Genomic DNA, 25,784 nt, shown 5'->3' with positions numbered 1-25,784 from the left:
TTGTCAAAGGACAGAAGTTACAAAGTTCGTCTATGTTAAGACATCCAGTCGTTTCTTCTGGAAACTGTGTATGAGCTTGAGCATGGGTATGAAAAACAGTTGCTTAGACAGCAAATATTCCCAACAGTTAACCCTTTTCCCTAAAGTAGACCTTTCTCCGATACACTGGTATGTGTGTTTACAGAGGTATGTCTCGTCATTAAACGAATACGTACTGAAATCTAAACACATATACAACGGTAGTCCCTTGAGTTGGCATTCCCAAGTGTGGTACAATTAGTTACAATATATCGTAAGAAATAAGGGAAAGTGAGATAAAACTTCCAAAACAAAGAGAGGACATTAGTGCAATTGGTGAATAATTATTAGAAAGGAATAATCGAAAGTCACTAGATCCACAACTCAACTTTCTGCACACCGTCTTTGGCATCCTCAAGCGAACCCTGATCACCTTGTGATAGCAATAAACACACCGAGTTTCACTTATTGATGAACGCATTGAGAAACTATGCTTCTCAAGACAGAGTAATCCACCATCGATGATGTAATGCGGGTGACCGATCGATCTAGGCGTACACTAAATTAAAACGATCGAGGATTGCGTCGCACACCCGAATATAATAACACTTCTATTTTTCACAATGGACTGCATTATAAGGTTTCAATATTCTATGGAAAACTAAAGTATTTGATTAATTTTTCAATCAATGTAGCTTTTCTGGATGTCTTCTTCGTGGCAGTGACTTGAGTCACGCAAGATTCCGGGCAAACAATCAAACAATGGTCAAATTGAAATACGGTGGCTGTTTCATTCAACTCCAAACCATCACATACAAACAAACAAACACAACACATAATACGCACACTAACAATTCTACAAAAATTGGAGTTTGAAGCGCAAATCTACAAAATTTGCATAACAATCCAGTAACTTTTGATGTAGCAGAATTGATACCTGAATTGTTGCCATAACTGTATTTTTGAAATATGCTTCTTGGAAATGAATTAATATTTTTAAAGTGGTAGTTTAATATGGTAAGCGATAAACAGCGCGATGGTTCGTCAAAAACAGACCGCAAATTGCTTCAGTTCGTCGCTTAATGTGACAGCAAGTCTTTCGTTCTTATAAAACTTGTGGTGTACACTGTTCAAACATATTTGGAACACGTTTCGACCGCCGTAATATGAAATAATGATCACAATCGTCAGTATGAGACGGAACAAATCATGAGCACAAAAGAATCGGTTTTAACCGGTTTGATAGATATGCCATTTCAGAAGGGCTCTAGTTTTCAGCAAGCCTGCTCATACTTTCATGAAAAAATGCTGAAAAGAAGGAAGAAAGGGCATACGCGAGATTCCTTTATCGCCCGTTATTTTTGCGGTTCTAAATTATTAAACCAACATTTCATCAATCATTAAAATTTACATCTATTCAGCTCAATAAAAGAAATCTATACCAAATTCTGTTGTTTGTTTGTTCTGGAAAATTAAACAGATTCATGGAGCATGGTTGGTTAGCAGCAATTGGTTGTGTTTGGCAAAAATTTGGAGAAATCAATGTTAATAATAACTCTGGAAGATAAAAAAAACGATGATCCAAAACATGGGGCGAAGAAAACGCATGTATTATATTGTTCAAGTCGAATTAAAGTGATTACGATTCTGTCCAGAGCCTCACTGAACATTGGAGCTATTAGGGTACAAATATTGAATTAAATAATGAATAATTTCTATGAAGCGCTGAAAAACGTATGCCGCGCGATTTACCCAAAAACATGGTAGCAACAATTCGAAAACGTATCCAATCCCTTGTTAAGGTTGGTTGAGGTCTTAAAACTTAATCATTCCTCATTCTAACATATCTTCTTTAAGTTATCCATTGGCCTCACGAACTGCATTATGGCGTAGGTGCTGGATCACAAACTTTCGAAATGTCTGTTGAGTACACGAAATTGTCTGCAGTCATCTCATTTGAAAAACTACGCAATTTTTCGCTATTATTTTTTCCATTACATTTTGGTTTTATTGCTAAAATTTGGCACTCCTGAATCCATTGCTTTAATTCTTTATGATACTGTCAATTTGTAGTTTTTTTTTTAATTTTGCGGTTAGCAATTACTAAAGACAGACTAAGGCAAATAAATATGATATCTGCTACTGGAAAATTGTGGTATTATAAGAAGATCGCTGAAATGCTTTCGGCATTATGAAGTCATTGCAATGATTGTTGTGTATAGTTTCTTATATAAAATAACTTATTATTTATGGAAAAAATTATCTTATAGTATACCTGTTATAGCATTTTCTTACAGAAGAGGGCAACGTAGAAAAGATACGATAGAGTAGTTTGTTAAAAAAATCAAAACAGCTTCAACATGATTCAAATAGACATTGGAACTTCAGATGATCAGCTCATTTAATAACAAACACGTATAGAGATAAACTTGTCTTTTTTAAACTCGTTTTAAATTTAACTAATCACTTCGTCTACACTATTGCCAATGCTTAGTATTTAATAAAATAAATTATCTCGTACCTACATGTATTTCTTAATTCTTCTACTTAATAACTTTTACTACATACCATTAGATATTTGTTAGAGCCCGTTTGTGATTCACAGGATACATGTTGTAAACATGTAACATGTTGCATTTTTTGAGGATATGAATTTCGGTTTAAGGGTAGCTTAAGGTTTCGGTTCCGTAATCTGTTTACTGACTACCATTTACGGGAGCAGCATGATTTGCGCTTAGCTCGTAACGTGTTTGTGGAAGGGACATAATGCTGCGTTTCCGAGTTACAGCAAACAGGTCCGTGCAGAAGTTCGAAACTACAATCGCTACCGTTGCACCCAATACACCTCCAGCTAGTACATCAGACCAGTGATGTTTGTAGTCTGAAATACGACTAAGACATGTGTACCAGGCTAACAAAATCAACAAAAACTGGAAGAAATGTTTCAATAGTTTCGATCCTCGCCAATTCATTCGTGATTGCAGGAAAATCTGTGTCGAGAAAGGAGTAAAGCAGTATATCACATTAAACCTAGATTTCATGAAGCAAGCAATGCCATCCCACATACCGCGCAAAACACGAGGGTATACATCGAGAAACTGGAATGTCCACTTGGGAATGACAGTCGCATTTCCTTCAGCATGCGAGTGGAAGATTTTTCGCTTGTACACACAAAGTCAGTTATGTATCGTCCTTGATTGATAGCATCAGTACAAGTAGTTTTATCGGGCATCATTGGTCGGCAGACCTAGAAATAATTTAAAAAAATGTCGTGTTATGTTGGTACTGAAGACTGTTCTCATTAGGATACTCTTTTAGATATTTCAAGATAAAGGGTTCAAATGCGTTACACTGAGGGGGATAAGGTTAATTCGGGGTTAAAAAAGGTCAATTTTTGAGGAGAATTTGTGAAGAAACCGTTCAACTTAATTTTTTACCTAAATTTCATACTAAACTGAAGATTTTTAAAACTATTTGGTTGTAGTTTGTCGAAGATACTAAAACTACATTCATGGCATCCTATAGGAATCTCTTCTTGAACAATCTAGAAAGGCGAGTCTGAAAAAATGTACCGTCATCGAAGCCCATCATAGCTTTCTGCTGGATCGTCGGAAATATACAAATCAATATTCTTCAGTTAGATTATAATCCAGGTAGGAGTTAATGTAAATTTTTAATTTTTTTGATTTTTGATAGCAACGTCAGAACGTTGAAAAAGTGATGCTTTTACGATTTTGCTTCAAAAGATGTAAGATTTTTTAAAGAATCAACCATTTTTATGAAAAATTGACAAGGCTACCTGGCAAATAAAAAATGAAAGACAAAGGAAAAGGTAGGAAACCGCTTCAAAATAGCGAGTTGGTGGCGATTCATGATTGAACCTGGAGAGCGATTTTTTCAAAATCAATATCTTTGTTAGTTTTGCAACGATTGATTTGAAAATGAAAACTGAAATCTTAAATGTTGATATCTTGAAAACTCTCAAAAGGATATGGCAGGCATTTATGAAAAATGTAAAAAGTGAGTGTACAATTAAAGAAATAATTATATCTTAAGTAAGAGTAAACTGTTAAAAAGTTCTTACGTAAGCAATGGATCAATCGTGCGGCGAGACAATGGGCTATCATAAAAAACACTATTGATTACATATGAAACATAATTTATACTTACATCGAAGAAATGGGGCCGTAATCGTCCGATGGTGTATTTGCCAACATCAGTAAGAAGTTGACTTACAGCAGCTCCAAAGCCAAACATTCCTATTGATTTGTAAGCCTGCACTACCCAGAACGGAATGTCGGTGTTGAAAACTTTTAATGGTTGTGTTTCCGAGTGTTTCGCTCTATTACGGAGCAATTCTGTGATGAGAATCTGTTTCGAAAAACGTAAATTATCATGCAAAGTAATATTGCTTGTTTGAATTTTTGAAAGGATGAAAGAGACAAAACGAGTGCACGCCACCTGCTGTTGGCTTTCTGTTTTGCTGAACGCCGTGGCGCCATATAGTCTAATAACTAAGCACTTTGTAGTTGATATGATATGAAGGGTGTGTGTGGAGGGCACGCTCCCAACACAATGTTGTTCTACGCTCGTTAAATAAATTAGATTGCCGCTTCAATCTCTTCATACTCCGTACTCTACATACCCTACGCTGCTTTGTGATATTGTACCGGTCAAATACTCAAAGCAATAAATATGATGAAGACCATAGTTCGGTTTTCATCACAATACAAATATTATAAACATATTTAGTTCGTGCAGACGGAATATATCAAACGCATATATTCGCTGGATAGTACACAACATGATATTGAAACACAAAGCAGCAACGAGTTTAGTGCTATGTGAAAGAGAACAGTAAACAAATCGTTTCCGTCGATTTAGAGAGTGGGATTCATCGTGGAACTAAATCAACTTATCAACGCGTTAAACTTCTTCCCTTGCAGCATAGCAAGGCGATGCAAAGACAATTCAGCAACGTAAACGAGTTGTCTACCTTGGGCTACTCTTCCTAGTATGAGTTAAGATTGGCTTAATTTCGACCATGACGAATGACGAAGCCTGCATCTGATAATGATTCTCAGTACCGTGACTAAATTGCTGCATATTTTGTTAAGAACAGTTGAAATGCGGTGTTTTCAAAAAGATATTCTTTTCACCAACTGCAGTTTCTTAAAATACGGCGGTGATTCGGTGTTAATAAATCAAAATGCAAACCGTTTTGTTGTTTTTGAGTATCTTACCACTATCACTGGAAGCGCAAGGCCGATGATATACAGCATCCAGTTCTGCAAAGTACGTAAAAATAGCATGCAAGGTGTTAATAATAAAAGTTAGAAATTAAACCATTAAACAAAATTTGAAAAGATATTTACTGTTATAGTAGAATCATGAAATGGATGCTTCAATGATTCATCATCACAGAAGAATCCTCGCTTGAATGGATCACCAACGACGAAAAAGATAAGAATCGGGAATCCAACTAGAAAGAGAAACAAGAAGGGCTCGACTTTTAAATCGCTGATTTATTTCGACACAACGCATTACATTTCAACTAATAAAAATTCTCATGAAAATATTTCTTAGCGCAAAAATTTATCATCATTTTCAACGGATGCTGGGACCTATTAAGTCAAACCTTTGAGCTTGATGTTGTGATGTGTTTTCCTTGCAGACGCATTTTAAATAAACTGATAAACATATTTAGCTCTGATTTGTCACGTTAACATAAATATTCTATTTAATTCACAATGAATAGGCAATATCAAAAATCAAAATTTCGAAAATATTTGCAATATAAACAGCTCAAATAACGTAAGAAAATTAGTATAATAAATATGTTTTTATTTTTGATATTTATTAACATTCAAAGTAACAAAATTAGAATATTTATTAACATTATCTTTAATTCATTTACAGGCAATTTAGTTACACTTAATTTTTTCGATTTCGATTTACCTAAACCGTTGCAAATTTAATAAGTTAGTTTACTTCCGCCCGTACAGGAGAAAAAAATTAAGAATGGAAACATTTGTTTAAGAACATGGAAATAGTGATGATGTTATGGGGTACTATGGTATTTGATTTTTTTTATTAACATTTATTTTTTACATTTTTCCTTGTATGCTTATTCCTTTATGAGTGTTGGGTGAAATTGCAAGCAAAACTGACAAGGATATTGACTTTTGAAAATCCGCACTTCATACATAGCTCAAAGCATCTCGCTACTTTGAACCACGTTTCCCAAAACCTACGTATTTAAGTTGGTGTCCATCGTAGCATAAAAACTACCGGACCGATCGAATTGAAATTTTGAACACCTATTTGACTACACTTTATATTATTTGCCAGGTAGCCCCGTCGAGTTTTTGTAAAAATTGTAAACACTTTTTTTTAAATGATTTAAAAATCGTTTTTAAGGCTAAATTGTAAATAGCGTCACTTTTCCAACTTCAAAAATCTACCAAAAATCGAAAAATTGAACATTTAACAAAAACTAGACTGGGCTGGACTGGGCTGGGATTTGTATATTTCCAATGATCCAGCCGAAAGCTATGATGAGCACCGCAAAAAGTACATTTTTACAGACTTGCCGTTCTTGTTAGAATACGTATTTTTAAATCTTTTCTAAAATAGAACCAAATATTCTTGAAAAGTTGACGTTTAATATGATATTCACTTGAAAAAATTAAATTCAATGGTTTCTGCACACAAAAAAATTTAAAAAATGAACCTTTATTCGACCTGAATTAACCATAGCCCCCGTTAATGTAAATGTTAAAATCTGAAGATATTGGTGCTAGTTGTAGCAGAGATTTAAGTAAGCGAAGTGCAAAAAACAGCATAGATGATTTTGTTCCATATCAGGCGCAAATATGTATTTGGTACGGGATGTAATTTGCATGTAATCAAGAAACAGTACATTGTATATAAAATATCAGTGCATCAGCAAATAAAATTATATGCTGTTGCATGGTTGTTGACGACGAATAAATGGAAAATGGAAGGCAGTTAATAGTGAATCAATTACAGACACGGTTTGGTTGGTTGGAGCTCGAAAATCATGAAAATTACAAGTAACAGAGCATTGTTATTTGATAATTGGGGTTCTTACACTAACTCTAGCATTCGAAACACTTAACCAATCGAACTAAGAGACAGTGCGGCATTTTATTGATCAGAGGATCACCCTTTGACATGCGGTTAAAGGCCTTGGGAAACTGCCAAAAAACCACAAGTGAAAATAACACTATGGTATCAGAACACAACATGTGGTTCGGCTGTTACGCATGAGGGACATCCGAGCTCACTTAGATTAAAGACCATCTGGGAACTCGCTTCGATATTTCCTTGCGCAACAAAATATACATCCGAGACAATTTTAGCGGCAGCTCTATGCTACATCAATATCACCACCAAGTGCGATGGCTATTAAGAAAAGTGGTCGCTGTGAGTTGGTTAACTGAGGGTTATCTCGGCTGGTTTTAAACTGCTGATCACATATACGACAGTTTTCCCTTCAACACTGGCGAAAAACAATGAAATCAAACATCCGGTCGTCCTAGGATGATAAGCAGAATGAATGAATTATCTTAAGACAATGACGTTTGTTTTTGTAATCCAATCGGAAATAATATAAATAAGGCATATATTTTATTATATATTTATTATATTGCCAATCTATTATGAAACCCAACGAGTGTGTTAGAACTGGCTTGGTTGTATAAAATTTATATACAATACCAGGTACAAAGTAATGTAGAAAAGTAGCTGCCAATGACTCATTTTACTGCAACGATCTGCAGCATACAAGACTTATCAGACATTCAGGTAAGATTGATAAGATAAGTGAGCGAAGAACCGTATTGCCTGCTGTATCGTTTGCAAAAAAAGTACATACCATCAAGTATGTTTGAGGTAATTCACCGTGAAATTTTTCCGTAAAGCAAATAAAAGCATCCGGTGCATTTGCAATGATTATGATAGCGACCCGATAAGCAAGCAAACGATAGTTATATTTTTTTATACGGTTATGCATCTTTTGTTCATAATTTTAATAAACATGTGACTACCGTTAAGAGCCGACGTTACCTGCCTTTATTAGCCAAGAATAGGAAGGCTCAGTAAAAGAAGATTTGGCTTTTAGGTTTCAGCTTATCATAGGCTAATAATTTTTATGTGATTGGCTATCACGGCTAACTAAAGAATAATCAGGCGGAAAAACTTACCACAACATAAGATGAAAAAATCAAAACCAACTTTGAGAAGCACTGTTTTAGTGTTATCCATTGTTGTTGAGTTGTGGAATCTAATAAGTCGTGGATGCCCTCCGGTCGATGGAAAAAATGTACTGTTTTGGAAGGAAATTCTTGTTTCCTCGGGAAACGTAGATCTTTTCAAAGGTGTTTGCTCGGTCGGCGTCTCTTCATTCATTTATGGATTGCCGCAAAACTTATCACAGATTTCACTGATTTCTCAAGCAAACTCAAAAACTGTCCACTTATTAAACCATAGTACTTTTAAATTAGTAGACTTTCTATCCAATCCAAAACTCCAAATCCAATCAAATTTAATTATACCACACTCAAGGTCACGCAATCCCAATCGCGAAGAAACCATCAACGGAACTCTAGGAATTCCGTTTGTTTTCACTAACACTTTTTATTGATAATTTCTTGAGAAATTGATTTTTTACTTCACACCTTGGTTTTTTTTACTTCGCACCTTCAACGCTTGCCATCAGCTGATAATGAAAAAACGCCACTTTGGTTGCTCAGGGCCAGTCCACATTCTCAGCGACAGCTTATCTTCGAGGAGCGAAAAGATCGCGGACAATTCACGCTTTCCTGCCAGGAAAAGCACACTGGACGTTCGAGGATGATTAATTTATACGGAAATATCGAAAAAGCAATCCGGAAAATACTGAGTCAAAAATTATTATTATTCACCACAAGCTCAAGCGCACTTCACATTCAGCTCGACTTCAACGCGACAATGTAGCTTAGTACGAGTATTTGACGCTTGCAAGCAAGTTGTACAGCGATGGTCGGTAAAATATGAGCATTTTAAGCATCAAAAGCAAATATTTCATCAAAACACTGATTCATCCACTGTAATATGGGCTACAACCCTGAAAACAGTTGTTTTGGCTAAAGTAGAAATCCCGTTCCGAGCTCAGAAATCGCCGAAGAAACGTAATTTTTTTTTATTTTTTCGGTCTTTTTCGTGCAATATTAGAACAAATCCAAATCATTTGCAAGTGCCAACGCCGTTCTACTCGGAAAAGTATTCCTTCTGACCGTACAACCAGGTAAAGAGTTAGTTTTACAAAATGAAGCTACACACTTTAATATGGCTAAGCTAGTAAAAAATGAGAAAATCTCATTTTCCGGATTCCGTTTCGTTAAAATTGAAATTCTCCAGTTATCAAAAATGTTCATTCATGTTTTTTAAACAAATAATTTGATTCGGGATCAAAGCAGGTATTTTTGTGAACAAAATTCACAAAAAACATGAACGGAGTTACAGAACTAGAGCATTTAAGGACACAACTTACGGTAGCTAGAAGTGAAATTAAAAATTTAAGGTAATCAAACGAACGATCATTTCAAGTACAGGAAGAAATGCTTTAATCTTTATCAAATTCTTTCAGGCAACAAGTCAAAAATTTGCAACACATATTTTCGAAAGAGCATCAATACGCGTTGAAGTTACTAAATGAGTTTTCCTCTAAGGACTGTGAGCGAATCGAGACGATAGGCGAAATCGAGAAGAATACGGTATGCATCTAAAACGGATTTCTCAAAATATGTGAACTGTATAATTCAATTTTATTCCAGTCTTTTTCCGACACCGAAAACGCGGTTACTTGCGATAACGATGACGTACACTTTAAACCGATAGGAGTTATAAGAACAGTTTTTAGTGAAAAACGTGCCGTACCCCGCCAAGCTGTTTTAGCATCCACCGTTGAAAGCCGTATCGAATTGTCACCCAAGATATTTAACAACCCCGAGCATTCGTTAGAGGGTTTAGAAAACTTTTCGCACATTTGGATCATCTACTACTTCCATCGGCACCCGAATCACACGAAAGCTAAAGTAGCCCCTCCAAGACTCGGTGGTGAACGAGTTGGCGTATTCAGTACAAGATCGCCCCATCGCCCTTGTCCGATTGGATTATCTCTGGTACAGCTGGATAGAATTGAAGATTCGAAGGTGTATTTTTACGGAACAGATATGGTAACTAGCGAACAAATGCAAAAATTGTCGTAGGAAATTTTGTATAACTTGACTCGGCTTGATTATAGGTGAATGGAACTCCCGTTTTGGATATTAAACCTTATATACCGCAGTATGATATTCCGGTCAGGCAAGTGGAACTAGAGTTTAATAATTCTAGAGAGGCCCCTGACGGTGAAGAGACCAGCGTGTTAGGTAGCGTTCCGTCCACTTCACGTTTGGCACCAATTGCCAATGTATCTATCCCAAGCTGGGTGCTGCAATCTTCTAATCTAAATGTAGAATTCTGTCCACTAGCGGCCACTCGAATACAAGCGCTTGGAATTACACAGGTACTTGAAGTGAATGATTCATGATTTGTTGAATATTTTCAAGGCACTCGCCAAGGCATTTTCAAAGACGTTTGTTAATTTTGCAGGCTTCCATTGTAGATGTCCTAAAGGCAGATCCGCGGTCCGTCTATCTGCGAACAAAATATGGTTCCCAAACATACACGTTTGGGCTGGGCGATCTAACAGTTACATGTAAGTTTGATGATAAAAAAGCAACTGTAACGGTGCTTCAAATACGTAATGACGTCGACACAGAAACGGCTCTCAGTACCTTGTAGGATAACGATACATCTTACACTAAAGAAAATATACGAAAATTGAATACCAATCGATCCTTCTGTTTAAGAACATTTAATGCACGGCCATCTATGTATGGTCTATGATCAAATCTGTGAAGGTCCTTCAATCCGAACAATTTTGAACAGATGATGCGAACATTTGGTATATAGTTCTTATCTAAATTTAAGCATTGCTTTAACATCTTGACCGTTCTTATTTGTTTATCTTTCCTAGGGATGTCTACTTATCAACTTTAACTATCTTTTTTATGAATTAATATCAGTATTTAGTAGTTTAGCTCTCGCTCTCTTTACTCTCACAAAGGATCAACAATTTAATCGATCGAAGTTCGCCAAATGTCGATGGGTACCGCATACCCAACTTCTAGATTTTCCTGCAGAGAATTTTGCTAGTATCTCGGATCTGTGATACTCCCAAATCATTGAGCACGATATCACTGAATACTGAATTGACATTCTTTCCGCGATTGTCCCCTGCTAATATTTGAACAGATCTGCTGATCTTGCCAACCATAGAGTCACATTTTCTTTTGGGAATCGGATTTGATACAGACTTATTATTATTAACTTTCAGTGTAAATCTTGCAACATTTTTTATTTTCAATTCTATCAGAAATATCTATCTTGTGAATCAACTGGTTGCAACAACAGAAGTTGTGCGTTGATATTCACGGAATCGTTCATTCGGCTTCTTCAGGGAATTATGTTAATAAATTTAAAGTGCATAGGACCATCATTCGGAACGATCATAACCGTTATATGGATTTGTGAACGTACACAGTAGCCTCAAAAGGTTTGTTCTTATGAAAACTCTGCTAAATTTTTTATTTGTGACTTATGTTAAAGGTACCAGTTAAACATACGTGTTATTTTGGTGCAGTGAAGCGCATACCATTCACCCAATGAAAGGATAAACAAAACTATATCGGATTTTTGCTTCAGGTTTTGTATAATTTATTTCCAAATAGCATCTATGAGGCTTCAAATAAATATTGTTGAATTTAGAAGCAGCTAGGGTGGTCTTCGATTATAAAATATTGGTTTTCAGAACACTTTGTATGTACAGCAAACTACTTTTGTCGTTAAAAATGACATGATTAAAAATGCAATTTAAATTATATTTTCAAACTGCTTACACTCTGCTGGTAGTCTAGGATTGCATTATTCCGATGTTACGTTTGAACTAAATTTTATTATTTTCCCAATCGGTAGGAATATTTGTCCCCAATGTGCTCTTTGGGCCACATGCATTCACAACCCGCATCGATCTGAAAGAGGTGAATTATTAAATGTATTTTTTGGGATTCAGTAATACATAGAAATGTTGTATTAATCTCAAATCCCTTAAGAGGTTTTCGTTGTTATCTATACCTCTTTGAGAGCAACGTGTTCCCAACAATTGGCTGCCTTGCTGTCGGATCCTGTATTCTTACGCCGTGTGATATATATCTTTTGACGTATTTGAGTGCAGGATAATCCAGTTTCGGTGCACTGAAACCATTGATTCGTTGAATAGATAACATTAAATGATCTAAAGCATTGATTGGTTGGTATATTTTTTTAAAAAAGTGGGGCGGTACATGATTTTGCTTACCTTGTTTTGATAACTGTTGTATTGATTTGGACCTAGGCATGTTTCGGTGACATAATGGTTAGGACGATATTCAAATCCATCAGTTCCGTTTCCTACATATACCATATTGAGAAGTGTATCGCAAACAGCTTGACGAGCATGAGACCGTTTTGCAACTAAACGACGACCATCATCAATCTCTTCCTGGTCAAATTCTGCGTAGTCGATATGGTCACTGTTACTCTGGTATGGTGCGAATCGGCCCATCCTATTGATAAGTGGCGTCCACACACTTGAGGCGTCGAACAGGTTTTTTAAAGGATTCTCATCAGTTTTCCCCATCACGATAGCCATTGTAACTGCTATTGACCACCAAAATATCTGTAAGTAATATATGTTTGTCAATGAGCTTTTGATTTAGATGTAACATGTACTTTATATATAGATAACTCTCTATAATATATCCAACGATATATACCTATTAACGAGAATTAAGGCAGAAAAAAATACGACGAGTTTCTATTGCGTTGACAAACTGTTCACGTTGTTGATTCTTTTCTTTTGAATACTTCTCAACCTTAAAATCATAAATCAACGTATATTCCATACTTTGCTTGTCTTATAGCGAGTCGTATTAATCAATTGAATTGGTGTCAGTAATATTCACCAATCATATCTGATGCCCACACAGACATATCTGCTATTTACTTTGCGAATCATCATTGTGAAAGTGTGTGATGGTTGTGCTTTTTATAAAAGTGCTCACTGAGCACTGATACATATTACGTTTTATTTGATATCAAAGCTTACTTCCGTGTATCCAGTGTGTGGAAGAAGCACGTGTGTAGTCTACGCGCGGCTCTTTGACGATTAGCCGCTTCCGGCCAAAATGTTATCTCGGATAGTGTGTTATGCCTTACAATTATGTGGACCTGATGATTTCGATTAACTGGTTTATTTTCAAATGAATCACTCATAAAAATGTACGATTGCTAAACGGGTCGTCGCGGAATCGATAGAATGGCACGAATGGGCAAAACATATGACCAAACACTAAATTATAGTAAAGTAAATTAAATGTTACAATTTCAAAGATAAATTTTATGTGCTTAATTGCAAAATCTACCTAATTTCAACAAAGGAAGAGGAAGTGAGAAAATGTGTTCAAAAACTTTTGGATTGTTCGTATAATGATTGTTGCGCAATTCATGTTACATTTACATTTCAAACATTCATCACTGAAGAAAAGAAAATGGCACAAATCCACCTTAACTCGCATCATGTTCCGTGGACTCAAACATTCTCAGAATGAAATTAATCGAAGCCGCAGAATATTTATAGTGAAATTAAAATTTGGGAAGTGTGTCCCACCAATTCTCATTAGTGTTTTGCGTTCTGTAATCTTTCGTAACACGCACAATGTCCATTTTACATGAAAAACAAGCGATTTAAAGATCAGGTTGAATTCATGCAATTTTAAAGAAAACTCACAATCCTTGTTATTTTATCCATTTCTTGCAGCACAAGCAGCTAGCACTGCCACCGCCTTTTAAATTCCCCCAACTGACACCACCGTTGGTAAATATTTAATATTACACTGTATCGTCGGCTTTTCACTAGCATAGGGCAAATCGAAGACACTATAAGCGAAACTGACCGCACTCGTTTGACTTTCCAATGAGTTGAGTTGGTTTGACCGAGTAAATTCGACTGACGAGCGTGTTCTGACTATCCTCCCTTATATAATTCGAAAGTCGAGCGACATTATTAGAAAAAAAAGTAGCTTATCATCAAATGAAATAGGTATTCAACGGGTGCAGATAAGATACCTTTCATCGCCCACTCATCTACAGGAAGGATTTCTATGTTTTTACTGTCACATGCGCAGGATGAACGATTTGACTTAATCCACCATTAGCAAATTGTCTACTGTTCAAGAAATAAACCGCATCTTTGTGTAATCCAAAATCAAATGAGCTGGTGGTAGCGGCTGAGTTCAACATTAACCCTTCCTTGTTAAGCAGCAATTTCAATAATCGTCTCTGACGCAGCACTGTTCAATTTCGAACATTGGTTGAGTTCAAACATATATTAGACATTGGATTTGAATTAGAAATCAAATAATCTCCAGACTTATTTTTTAAATAATTATTTCATTCATATGTTTCACAAACATATTATAGAGAGTTTTAAGAAATAGTAATTGTTAGATAGTGACGATGTGTTTAACCTTTAACCCAGTTTTGATTCGAATGCATCATATGTATGATAATGTATCAAAAATAGTTTCCTTTGAAATAGTAAACAAATATGAATGAATCAACCTAAAATCGATTAAATTACCACTGAAGCATTGATTTACCTTTTAAAACTATATTCATATGTCAGTACATTTATGCGACGCAAGAATCGTGAAATTAGCCATACGGTTGGAGATATGACTATGGCATATAGCGACAAACTGATATCGTCAATAAAACTGTATTCACCGAGACATTCATTTATTGAGTTCAATTATGTTCTCAGAATTGCGTGCAATAGAGTAAACATGAGGCTATCAGGTAGTGTAACCATAGGAATGTTAGTATGTATTCATGGGGAGTCCCATTCTATCGATCTGTAACGGATGACTAAATACGAAAAAAGAAGCTTGGTAGCGTCATCGATAAGAATTGGAGGTTGAAGTCCATTTATGACTCAATTTAGTCGTATATAATTTCACTATCGTCTAAGTCAATAACATTCACATGTATAACTTACGTAGCTAGGGTTAAAAACATTTCTACATTCTTGATAGTATCACTCGCTATCATATTGAAATTTGCAGCAGAAATGCTGCTTATTTGTTGTAGAATATGCAAGGTATAAGTTGTAATCGAATAAATAGAAGAGATTTTTCATTACTTATACGCATGAGTTTTGAGCTGTCTTTATTCATTTATTCATTTGTAATACAGCTGGGTATCTTTTTTAATACATCTTGTACAACATAACGAGAAAAGTTAGAAGCATTGTTGTGATAAAAAATAATTAATTTGAGCTACTATCACATTGTCTCCTTTATTGATGACACTGCCACGAGGCGGAAGGTGATGTTATTGAAAGCATTTTAAATTAAATTAGATAACTTAATGAATGGAGTGCGGCAATTGTTTGGCAATTCGTTTAGCTAATTGCATCCTTATTATTTATCTCTAGTTTCTTTTTTGTTCCGTTTCAAACAATCAATCATTTATTCCAATATTTTTGAATATGTTTTAGAAGAACAGTTCCATATTTTATTTTCAAGATGAAGGATTTCGATTGCATGTAGAGTTCATTTCAGTTGATTTGTTATGTAACGTCGTTTTGGCGCATAACGTGAGTCACTAACATTAATATTTGATGCAAGATATAATTACCGAAACGTAATGCATGTAATTTTTAAGGAGCCTAAATACGGTACTTCACTTAACGTATCCATTAAAAAAGAGACACATTTTGAATGGTTATTAAATAGAGTTAAGATAGATAATTGAGTTCTGTAAATTACACATAGAAGATAATTTTATCACTTTATTAGCATAAACGTTCTGCGCAATTCCGGGGAGCCTTTTGTTAGTTAGCCGGAATTTTTGACATGGCGGTCGAAATGAAGTTTGTGCGCATTTTTTTTTCAATTATTTTTGTGCTTTTTCGATCAAGTCCAGCATCACTATTCAAATTTCAGTCTATCACAAACATTTTTGGCAAAAACGGTTTATTTTTACCACAACATTTTTGTAATAGATGCTACGATTCAGGTTTGCCCAGATTTATTCAATGGGATGCAGCTAGGGGTCGTTGGGCGCGTTCATCTATTTGGGTACCACATCGATAGCCACTTCATCTCAACTAACGATCGCTTCGAGTACCAGATCCGGCCAGATCCTCGCGACTTTGTTGTTGTTGTGTTCCTTGATGAACGGCGCAACCTCCGGCAGGCACTTTTTATTATAAATTTCCCCGTTCACGGCCAGTCCGGAGCCAAACCAGAACGACTAATTGTCAGTCACAGCAGCACCTTCTTGGTGGACTTGCTGTGTGAAATGATCTTCACTCCGCGGCTTACTTACTTCGTGCAGGAAGTAAAATCCACGATGAGATAGGCCCATCGGTCCATCATTGCTGCCACTTCGCGATTCACAATTTTTTTGCAAGTAAACTGATTAAATTACCTACCATATGTAATTTACAAAACTCTCAAAATTGTTTGTCTCAGTTTTTTTACCACTATTCAAATTTTGTCTCCTTTCTTGATGCATTCGTTAGAAACCGTCTATTGAAATGATGATCGTGCGGTAATCGATAATAAATGGATGAATTATAATTGTACAAATAAATAAAAAGAAACAAATCCTATAAAGAAATCCTCTTTTCTCTCATAAATAATATAATAATATAATAATGATATAATAATATAAAGTAAAATGTTATAGCATAAGCTGAATTTATAATTGTAATACTCCTTAAATTTATACAAAACAAATTGATATTTTTCGTTCATGTGCGATCTTACATCAGATTCTATTTTCAATTCTTTTATACAGTTAGGATGGCTATTCACCGCGCACCTACGTAAACCTTTGGAATGGAATTGTTTTCTGCATGTATAGGCTATTAAGGCTATTTTTTCTTCATTTCATTCTTCTAGCGACCATTCAATATGGTTTGGATCCAACCATAATACTTTCATTGCGTTACCAAGGCGCCGAGAAAATTGAAAGACGAGAAATTATGAATAGAAAAGGAATGTGCCTTTTCGGCTACAAAAACCAGTATCTTAAAAATACATTAAGATACGAAATGGTAATTACCGTACAAATGCTTAAAACTATTACCGAGAATATGGGTATCATCTTTTTTCTCACTCGTCCCTTCGATTTCAAATAAGTTTCTCTTTTCTGTGCACATTGCTAATGATTCTAGGTTTCGAGCGTCAAGGTTTATTTACCTGTTGGTAAATTACCTGCAATCCAAACGCTAAGTAAGACGACAATGTGCAAGCGAGTCTCATTGCTGTGTCTACATTCTCACCGAAATGGTCGTTTGAAGAAAAAGTGCGCAGGAATCGTTTTGCCCATCAGCTCTAATGCTTGTGCGTGTTGTGAAGACTGAAAACTGTTTGTCAAGATTAACTTTCTCCTGAAGGAAAAATGATTCACATATAAATCATTGTGTAAAAGTGAAGTGAATATTTAATCCTCATAAAAAGATCACGCTATAAGTTAAGATTCCGTGTGCGAAGTCGTAATCAAAACAGAGAATGTCTTCAAGTAAAGTAAGTACACCCAAAAAGTATGGAGGGAGTCTTTTATTACGATGTTGATTTCCCGAAGAGACCTGTGGGAGAACTTGGAACATTTACAAACTATTTATTAGTTTATCTTTTGCGGTGCATGGTCCTGCATTCATTCTGCATGTGGTTCATCAATAAATAAAATGTCATTTCAATGATAATACATATTCCATTGAAGTACCATGTTTAACGTGAGTACTATGTTAACGTGAAATTTAGATGTATTACATTACATGGTTCATTAATCATGAATTTCAAATTACGTCATATGTTATATAGTGCATTAATTCAGATGTAAATTTACATTGTTAAAAACTTTCTTAAACCTTTGCTAGCAATTTTTAATACATATTAAATTCATATGAAATATTGTGTCGAGAAAAAACCCTTGATTTGTAATATCATGTTGTCCTGTTGTTTTGTTGTTTCAGGTATTCGCTTTGCTTTGCACGTTTTGTTTCCTGCAAGGAGTTATACCAGCAAAGCGATATAACGAATTGTTTCCAAAGAGAAGCAAACGCAGCCTTCTGTCTTCGTTATTCGGTCATGCAGAAGAACCTGTGATGGAAACACAAACTCGAGTGCTACCGGTGTATGGAGATCCTGCAAAGCCCCCCATACATATGCTTTACGGACATGCGACACAACTGCCTCAACCATATTCACCATATTCCATCATTCTCATCCCAAATCACCATGGGCTCAAGGGAAGCATGCCTAGCTCATATATTCCGGTGATTCCGCACACTGGAGTTCGGATGCAACCAGAATATTATAATCCCTCCAATATCGGCTGGCCTGATAAGCAGAAACCACAGTTAACACCGGTCGTTGAACGACCAACTGAAACGAAAACTGAATTGAAAATCCCGACTCGTGTTATGGAGAATGAATCGGTATCGAAATCTGAATACATGGCAAAATTAAATCTTACCCCTGCGGAAGAGAATGAACTAAAACGACTGGCAAAGCTTTTGGGTGTGACAGACTTTGAACATCTTCCACCGTTTGAAGACGTAAAAGCTTTGCTTGGTACGGCGACTGCAGGAGAAACCATAAAAGCAATTAAAGAATATGCATCTACTCCCGATGGTTTGGAGCTCATCAAAGACTACGTGATGAGCTATCAACCAGCAAAACGGATAAGTCTGGGAAAGGATCCATATTCAGAGAATGAAATAGACACAGCACCTTTGTCGCCAACAACTTCATCCTCCGGACAAAGTGAGAGTGGTTTTTTCGCGCACCTACGAAGACTAAGATCATTCCTAACCTTCGGATACTATGGAGCTAGTGAAACTGCTCAAGAGGAAGCTAATGTCGGAACGACGGTCCCGACTACTATCCCTACTACGCATAGCGAAAGTAGCACAAACATACCGTTAGAACACTATATCATACCTATACATCCATTACCATCAAAACCTAATGAGCCTATGGAAGCATCCGCAATGATCCCTTATCCTCCAACCTTTTTTTATCCTGTAGTTTCTCCTCTCCAAACAACAAACCCCATATTCGGGAATGAGAATCTCAGTGCAACGGCAGAAGCACACGATTCAAATGCTCCAATCACAGTGACTGATTTACCAGTCATTCAAGATAACCTTATAGAAATAAAAGGAATTATTCCCAATTCTGTTAATCAAGGTAATCAGGAGGCCACTGATCAGCTTACGATCAAAGATAAGCTAATAAGAGGGCCTGAAGCATCACAAGAAGAAAATAATAACCAAACGGGTGTAGAAATTAGCAACTCTAACGTGCAACAAAGCAATAATACAGAGCAAGATGATAATGTACCGTCTTTGTAACCTTCGATGGCGATGTGAAGAAACTGTTATAGGCAATGATAAATTTACAAACATAGGAAATCATTCTTTATGTTATTCGTCATTGACAATGTATAACGAATTGACGTAATTCAACCTCATTTGACACACTAATATCATGTAGTTATTTAATTCGAAAAAGTAACATATAAATACTCCTTAAAAGTTCTTTAAATAATAACGTGAAGCATAAAACATGAGTGTGTGATGAGTTCATCATTTGACTTTAATTGTAATTGTATTTAATTGAAAAGCTAAACTCAAGTGCTTTTACCATACAGAAAGAATAAAGCTTAATTGGATATTTCAATTATAAGTTTTCGTTGTTGTGGGTCTAATATGGTCCTATGCAACTCCAATATTGACATTGTGTCGGTCAAGAACCTTCGAAAGAAAAAGTAAACAAGATTACACAGAAGAAAAACTTGTAAAGCTGGCATGAAAGTTATGTTTATTTGAATAAACCTGTTTCGTTATTTGATGTGTGACAGAATGTTGTTAATGTAACATTTAGTAACACATATTCGCCTTTACATTTCGTAGAAAATCGTCTGCCAGGAAATGATTGGTGTTTTGCTTTTGGGATAATTAAATTAGTTACTGTGGATGTTCTAAAATAGTTTCCATATAAAATAAAGATAAAAAACAATTCATTTGCTCAAAAGTATCATTTTATTTAAATTCAAGGCCATCTAAAAAAGCTTCGGACCTCAAATAAGTATTTGCTACAGTAGCATAAGTATAAGCTACAAAAAACAGAAAGTGCTAACTAATTTGAATTATATTGTAATGCCTGAGATAAAAATTTTGGCTTGCGTATCAGTTATTCTGATTGTATGTAACAGAAAATATTAAATTTGTTTACTCGTTTGTCAAAACTTGTATTAATCAAATTGCGCGGAATAATTAAAATAATAATAGAATTATTTCATTGTGGGAATTCTATTCTCTAGCAAAATCGAGATTGTTAGTAAATTATTTTAAAAATAATGTAACTTATCATATTCCTGGGAGAAGTGTACTTTGTTGAAATATGTAGAACACGCGAGGTTTTTCTTACAACAGAAATATTTAAGAAGAATTGAAATTATCTCCACAACTTAAGGTTGCAAACCGCAATAAGCAAATATCTGAAGTATCTGACATCGTCTCTCCATAGTTGTTTTTGAGTGTGTTTACTGCATGCTCATAATTTATTTGAGTGTTATCATCTCATTGTTGCAGAGATTGACTGTGATTGTGTATAGTATTCTTAATTTTCAGATGTTTCACACTTTTTACAGTCTCCAGCAATTACACAAACAATATCGGGACTCAGAGAAGCATGCGCATGAGAGAGTATTATTAACTATGCGTTGCGATTCTATGGCATTGAGAGGGTCGATGATGACAGCTTCCAGTGGGTGAGTTTGCGATTCGCATCAGTTATATGATACCCGTAGTAGCTGTTACACACAACAGAGTGTTACAAGTGCACAAAGTACAAGAAAATCGGAATATCAGTCCAATATGGTATTTGTATTGCTGAATTGTGTGTGCAAATATCAAACCAACCAATATGAAACGATGTAGTAGTTTTATGTAGAACTAATGAGATAATGCTGTAAAGTATAAGAAAGGTTGTAGAATAAGTGATTTACCAGTTATGAACAGCTGGTCGGAGGAACAATCGACCCTAGTCCAATTATTCGAAATTCTCAAAACAACGGAATGTTATAATATTATAGATATAAGACTTCTCTGTTCCAAGCAAGGCATTTTTGGTTTCAATCAATTTGCTTGTGTCATAGCGGGTGAAAAATAAGTTTGATCCTCCTAAAATGGAACTTGATGTATGTGACTTCGATTAATCCTTTCATATACCCTCTCGTAGCTGCTTGCGTAATTGAAGTGTATGAAGTGGGTGAATTAAATTAATTAGCTCACAAGATTTTATACAAAGCTCTGAACATCGATAGCTACAAATTTGTCTCATCTTTCGGGATATACATCCATTTCAATTGTTCATATTTTAAAGATTACTCGCAATCCCGCTCAACTAATACGTGTACCATCGATGAAAACAAATGATAATCGGAAGACAGCAAGTCATGTGAATATAGTGGTTGGGGTAGCAACTCCCAATCAAGTGCTTTGATTTTATTCTGAGCCAATATGATTTATATGCTAGTGCATTGGCATTTCGCAAAATCACCTTATCGTGTCTTCTAGTACATTTTGACCGTTTTGAAATATATGGTTCAAATTGATAATTGATTGATTTGAATACATAGTTCAAATTGATCATTTGTTATTGTCAGGAATCTGTATTGCTGGCTTTAACGTGGGATTGCGGCCAGGCGGTTCTTCAAACATTTCTTCGTTAGAAATAAATGCATACACAATTGCATGTAATTTCATGTTGAAATGCACTTTTATTAAGAAATTCGAGATCATCTCCAGACGTAAACCAACCATAGACGTAATGGTGTAAACTTTTATTAATTCCTCTTCATAACTTTTTTGTATAAAGGTTCAGTGGTGAGGTGGGTTTTGTTGGGGGGGAACAGTAGTGTGCATTCTGGTAAAAGGACATCGTGAGATATAATCCGGAATCCCTGCTTCAGAAACCCATGTATACAAGATTTCGTGTCAATTGTTTATACCGTTATTAAGTTATAAGTGCACAACGCTAAAAAAACATTCTTTTTTAAATACAGATTGTTTACAGTATAAATGAACAGCGAACGTTTGCGTGATACTGAAAAACTCAAAATATGATAAACGCTATTTATCTTTTGGGCAAACCGATCATTTCAAACCGCCTATTTAAGGCGTGTGTAACTTTAGTGTACTTTTTACAAGTTTGTCCGTTGTCCAACACTGGTAAGCATTTTCTCTCACTAATAGTTAAACTGAATGTGTATGCGTTTTACAATCTTTTGTCATTAAACATTGAACTTGTAGTTGAAGAGTCATAGAAGTTGCAAAGTTATACTCTAATTATTAAATTTTTTTTTGAAACATTAATTCTATTTTAACATTTAAACCATTATGTTCCTTCAGGAATTGTGTCACCCTTGGATAAAAGTGACATGATTTTAAGGACTGCATTCTTCCTACTTTCACCACATACACCAGATAAGAGCTCAGATAAAAGATCCACATCGCCAGCAAAGTCTTTTGAGATGTACGATTATAGCAAAGACAGATATAACAATCACCAAAGTCCAGTTACTGCGGAATCACACTATTTTCATTTGAACAGTGATAGTGAAGAGCTCCTAAAGTACTTCGAAACTCCGATGGAGTTTGGTACCAAAAATTTTACGCTCGTAACTGCACAGATCGGAAGCACCGCTCACATTCCATGCCAAATTCATCACATCGGTGAGTGTGTGGTAAGTGTATTTATTTGTAATCAACGCTTACCATTAACTTAACTACTGTGACTGTTTGGTGGCTCGTTATTCTATTATTGAATAATTAGTTTGTTACATTTACAATGCTTATCTACCAAAAAACTAAACAACTTTAATTTATTATGAAGAATTATATGCTTCCAAATGTCTGAATAAAGAAGAAGAAGAGAGGATGGTAACATGAACAAATGTATTTATTTATAAACTGTTTTGAAGGTATCATGGATAAGAAGAAAGGACTATCATTTGCTCACTGTTGGACTAACTACGTACAGCAGCGACGACAGATACAGTGCCACCCACTTGCAAAATTCCGAGGTACGCACTCTGAAGTTTATTATTATCAATATCACAAACATAGAATCTTGTTTTGAGTAAGGGAAGTATAACCTTCTCCATACTTAATAATATCTTTAGGACTGGACGCTACAAATAAAATTTGTACAAGATCGTGACGCGGGCCTTTATGAATGTCAAGTATCGACACATCCACCGACGTCTTTATTCATGGAACTGAAAGTGGTTGGTGAGTAAAAAGATCGATAATTCGGTTCTAATATTCAAGTCTCATAGATATATAATTAGGTGAAAATTGTATAAATCACTTATTGTATTATATTGTTATAAAAATGGTATTAATTAATTAAATTGTTTCATTCATAAAATTTAACAAGAGAGAACAAGAGAGATTGAACTATAGACCTCTAATTGGTCATGAATTAAGGGGGGGCTTCGGTATTTTATTTTAATTCTTCGCATTTACTTTTTATAATTTTATATGAATGCTTATCCTTTCAAGAGTATTGTGTAAAGTTTTGGGATCAATCGAAGTAAAACTGACAAAGATATTGATTTTTGAAAAACAGAGTTTCATACAAGGCTCAGAGCATCTCGAAACTTTGAATCGCGTTTCCCAAAACCTGCGTTTTCAAAGTCGGTGCCCATCGTAGCATAAAAACTACTGTACCGATCGATTTGAAATTTTGAACAAATAATCTGTACACTATTTGCCAGGTAGCCCCGTCGAGTTTTTGTTAAAATTGTTGATACTTTTTTATTGATAATTCTTTTAATTATATAAAACTCGTTTTTTGAGGCAACATCGTAAAAAGTAACACTTTTTCAAATTTAAAAATCTGCCAAAAATCGAAAAATAGGAAATTTAACAAAAACTCAACGGGGCTACCTGGATAAACTTATAATCTAACAAAAAAATACCCATTTGTATGTTTCAGATGACCCAGCACGTAGCTACGATGGGCACCGCAAAAAGTACATTTTTGCAAAATTGCCTTTCTCGATTGGATGCCATGAACGTAGTTTTGATCAAATCTTCCCCAAAATAGAACCAAATATTCTTGAAAAGTTGTTGTTTAATATGACATTCACTTGTAAAAATTAAGTTGAATGGGTTCTGCACTAAAAATCGTCAAAACTAAGGCTTTTTTGAACCCGAAATAACCAAAGCCCCCCCTTAATGAATTAAATAAAATATGTTAATCTGTCAATGGCTGATGCCTGAAAATACGATTCGAATAGAATTATCTTGAAATAGAAGCAGGACAATCAAAATAACACTGGTTTATATTTACCTTAATGACCCAACATTATATAATTTGATTTACTAGAACCGAAAGCAGAAATCGTAGGACCGAGAGTAAAGTATCTTACACCAGATTCTACGCTTAAGCTCGTCTGCCGAATAGTGCAAGCCACAGAAGCCGCTGCGTTCATCTTCTGGTATCATAATAATCGCATGATAAATTATGACTTACATCGAGGGATAAATGTTTCTACAGAAGCTGGTAAGCTGCTTGAAAATATTTTTTTTATCACATCAATCAAATCAAAACTAAGTGTATTCTTTCTAACTTTATAAATTCGGTAGATTTTCTGTTTTCAGAACTCACAATTAATCAAGCTAGCACTGAACATTCGGGAAATTATACTTGTGTTCCAAGTTATTCTCACCCAGCCAGTGTCGTTGTACATATATTCAACGGTAAGAGCTATTGGAAGATTTTCTACAGAGTTACAGATAATTTAAAAATATTGCTCTTATCGTATAATTAGGTGATAATCCAGCCGCTATGTACCATGAAGACCGCAATTCATCGGAGGCATTTCACAAAATTTGTAAATGGTTTTTGTACTTTGAAGTCATTATTTTATATGTTTTATTACGAACTAACGCGAGGGCTTCTGTCAGCCAAATGTTTCTATGAAATGGATCAACAGTATAAATAATTCTACAATTTAGCACAGATTACTTTTCAAAGGGAGAACGGAAAAATAATCGATGGGAATTCTTTTTCAACTGCTCATGACATATAAATTGTTGGGAGAAAAGTTAATTGTTTCCTTGAAATGTTTAAACGTTGTAAAGGTAAACTAAAACGATACATAATACGGTACAAGCTCGAGATGATAGTGATATTAGTACTTGAATAAAATGTTTTGTTTTTATAAATAACTGCTCTTCGCAAAGTTCTTCTGGTAGTAACATGTTATGGAATGGATAATTTGCTCACATTTTGCGTATAGATTTGAAATGGGTTTTCGGGTAAAAGTAAAAACCTAGCAGTGCTAGGTCCGCTTTGTAGGCGAAGCTGCCGGTCCGATGTCGAACTTCAACGGTAAAGACTCGTTTTTGTAGACTAGTTCTGTGCCCCAAAACCAACCGTTCTGCGTCCCGGGGATGGTCCAGTACTTTTATTTGGGATTTGCGGGATGAAGAGCAGTGATTCGAGATCCTAGGGCTAGTTTCGACC

At 35.4% G+C, this 25,784-nt stretch overlaps 6 protein-coding genes across 20 annotated transcripts in view; 3 read left to right on the top strand and 3 right to left on the bottom strand.

The window, feature by feature from the left end:
* LOC125957259 (hillarin) overlaps positions 1–1,161 on the bottom strand; it is a 14,877-nt gene extending 13,716 nt beyond the window's left edge. For 3 of the 12 annotated variants that reach the window (XM_049689831.1, XM_049689843.1, XM_049689841.1), the window contains exon 1: positions 956–1,121. The gene's annotated coding sequence lies outside the window, so the exon portion shown is untranslated. Of the gene's footprint in view, positions 237–451; positions 859–878; positions 898–955 lie in introns of those variants that run through there. The other 9 variants (XM_049689837.1, XM_049689833.1, XM_049689835.1 and 6 more) reach the window with 8 other exon arrangements.
* Positions 1,162–1,579: 418 nt separating this feature from the next.
* LOC125958250 (putative phosphatidate phosphatase) lies at positions 1,580–8,915 on the bottom strand. The gene is made up of 6 exons (XM_049691480.1): positions 8,247–8,915; positions 5,394–5,500; positions 5,262–5,306; positions 4,189–4,389; positions 3,086–3,265; positions 1,580–3,008 (listed from the first exon to the last, which is right to left on the bottom strand). Exons 1-6 carry the CDS (start codon positions 8,449–8,451, stop codon positions 2,715–2,717), a joined length of 1,032 nt encoding a protein of 343 aa, XP_049547437.1. The 5' UTR covers positions 8,452–8,915; the 3' UTR covers positions 1,580–2,714.
* Positions 8,916–9,204: 289 nt separating this feature from the next.
* LOC125957182 (tRNA (adenine(37)-N6)-methyltransferase) lies at positions 9,205–10,916 on the top strand. Of its 2 annotated transcripts, none has more exons than XM_049689688.1 (6): positions 9,205–9,328; positions 9,501–9,604; positions 9,671–9,797; positions 9,858–10,259; positions 10,328–10,591; positions 10,678–10,916. In XM_049689688.1, exons 2-6 carry the CDS (start codon positions 9,531–9,533, stop codon positions 10,867–10,869), a joined length of 1,059 nt encoding a protein of 352 aa, XP_049545645.1. In that variant the 5' UTR covers positions 9,205–9,328; positions 9,501–9,530; the 3' UTR covers positions 10,870–10,916. The 2 variants fall into 2 exon arrangements, with proteins under 2 accessions (XP_049545645.1, XP_049545646.1); XM_049689689.1 differs by having other exon boundaries at positions 9,213–9,328; positions 9,498–9,604.
* An 899-nt stretch (positions 10,917–11,815) lies between these two features.
* LOC125955493 (uncharacterized) lies at positions 11,816–12,676 on the bottom strand (the record flags this gene model as incomplete). The annotated part of the gene is made up of 3 exons (XM_049686625.1): positions 11,816–12,158; positions 12,262–12,381; positions 12,485–12,676. Coding segments are annotated over 3 exons (387 nt in total), but the record flags the coding sequence as incomplete, so codon positions are not given.
* A 6,063-nt stretch (positions 12,677–18,739) lies between these two features.
* LOC125955492 (uncharacterized) lies at positions 18,740–19,795 on the top strand (the record flags this gene model as incomplete). Its single annotated transcript, XM_049686624.1, has 1 exon — positions 18,740–19,795. A coding segment is annotated over one exon (855 nt), but the record flags the coding sequence as incomplete, so codon positions are not given.
* A 1,251-nt stretch (positions 19,796–21,046) lies between these two features.
* Positions 21,047–25,432, top strand: LOC125957257 (zwei Ig domain protein zig-8-like). 3 transcript variants are annotated; one of them, XM_049689829.1, is made up of 8 exons: positions 21,047–21,180; positions 22,312–22,477; positions 22,658–22,992; positions 23,230–23,331; positions 23,431–23,539; positions 24,642–24,818; positions 24,902–25,015; positions 25,087–25,432. In XM_049689829.1, exons 2-8 carry the CDS (start codon positions 22,369–22,371, stop codon positions 25,236–25,238), a joined length of 1,098 nt encoding a protein of 365 aa, XP_049545786.1. In that variant the 5' UTR covers positions 21,047–21,180; positions 22,312–22,368; the 3' UTR covers positions 25,239–25,432. The 3 variants fall into 3 exon arrangements, with proteins under 3 accessions (XP_049545786.1, XP_049545784.1, XP_049545785.1); XM_049689827.1 differs by having other exon boundaries at positions 21,048–21,124; XM_049689828.1 differs by having other exon boundaries at positions 21,054–21,231.
* The last annotated feature ends 352 nt before the right edge of the window (positions 25,433–25,784 follow it).

Source organism: Anopheles darlingi, chromosome 3 (genome assembly GCF_943734745.1).
Source record: "Anopheles darlingi chromosome 3, idAnoDarlMG_H_01, whole genome shotgun sequence".
Lineage (NCBI taxonomy): Eukaryota > Metazoa > Arthropoda > Insecta > Diptera > Culicidae > Anopheles > Anopheles darlingi.
The sequence above is the reverse complement of the archived record's forward strand: the minus strand, read 5'-3'. Positions and strand labels throughout refer to the sequence as shown.

What these genes read in the sequence shown, in the direction of transcription:
- LOC125958250 (XM_049691480.1), bottom strand. Translation starts at nt 8,451, where the DNA reads ATGAATGAAGAGACGCCGACCGAGCAAACACCTTTGAAAAGATCTACG. An exon ending in TTCATGATTCTACTATAACA is followed by an intron (nt 5,307 to 5,393) that starts GTAAATATCTTT and finishes CGTACTTTGCAG; the next exon opens with AACTGGATGCTGTATATCAT. An exon ending in TTGCGCTTCCAGTGATAGTG is followed by an intron (nt 4,390 to 5,261) that starts GTAAGATACTCA and finishes TTTTCGAAACAG; the next exon opens with ATTCTCATCACAGAATTGCT.
- LOC125957182 (XM_049689688.1), top strand. Translation starts at nt 9,531, where the DNA reads ATGAACGGAGTTACAGAACTAGAGCATTTAAGGACACAACTTACGGTA. An exon ending in AGTGAAATTAAAAATTTAAG is followed by an intron (nt 9,605 to 9,670) that starts GTAATCAAACGA and finishes AAATTCTTTCAG; the next exon opens with GCAACAAGTCAAAAATTTGC. An exon ending in ATTTTTACGGAACAGATATG is followed by an intron (nt 10,260 to 10,327) that starts GTAACTAGCGAA and finishes GCTTGATTATAG; the next exon opens with GTGAATGGAACTCCCGTTTT.
- LOC125957257 (XM_049689829.1), top strand. Translation starts at nt 22,369, where the DNA reads ATGATAAACGCTATTTATCTTTTGGGCAAACCGATCATTTCAAACCGC. An exon ending in TTGTCCGTTGTCCAACACTG is followed by an intron (nt 22,478 to 22,657) that starts GTAAGCATTTTC and finishes ATGTTCCTTCAG; the next exon opens with GAATTGTGTCACCCTTGGAT. An exon ending in CCCACTTGCAAAATTCCGAG is followed by an intron (nt 23,332 to 23,430) that starts GTACGCACTCTG and finishes TAATATCTTTAG; the next exon opens with GACTGGACGCTACAAATAAA.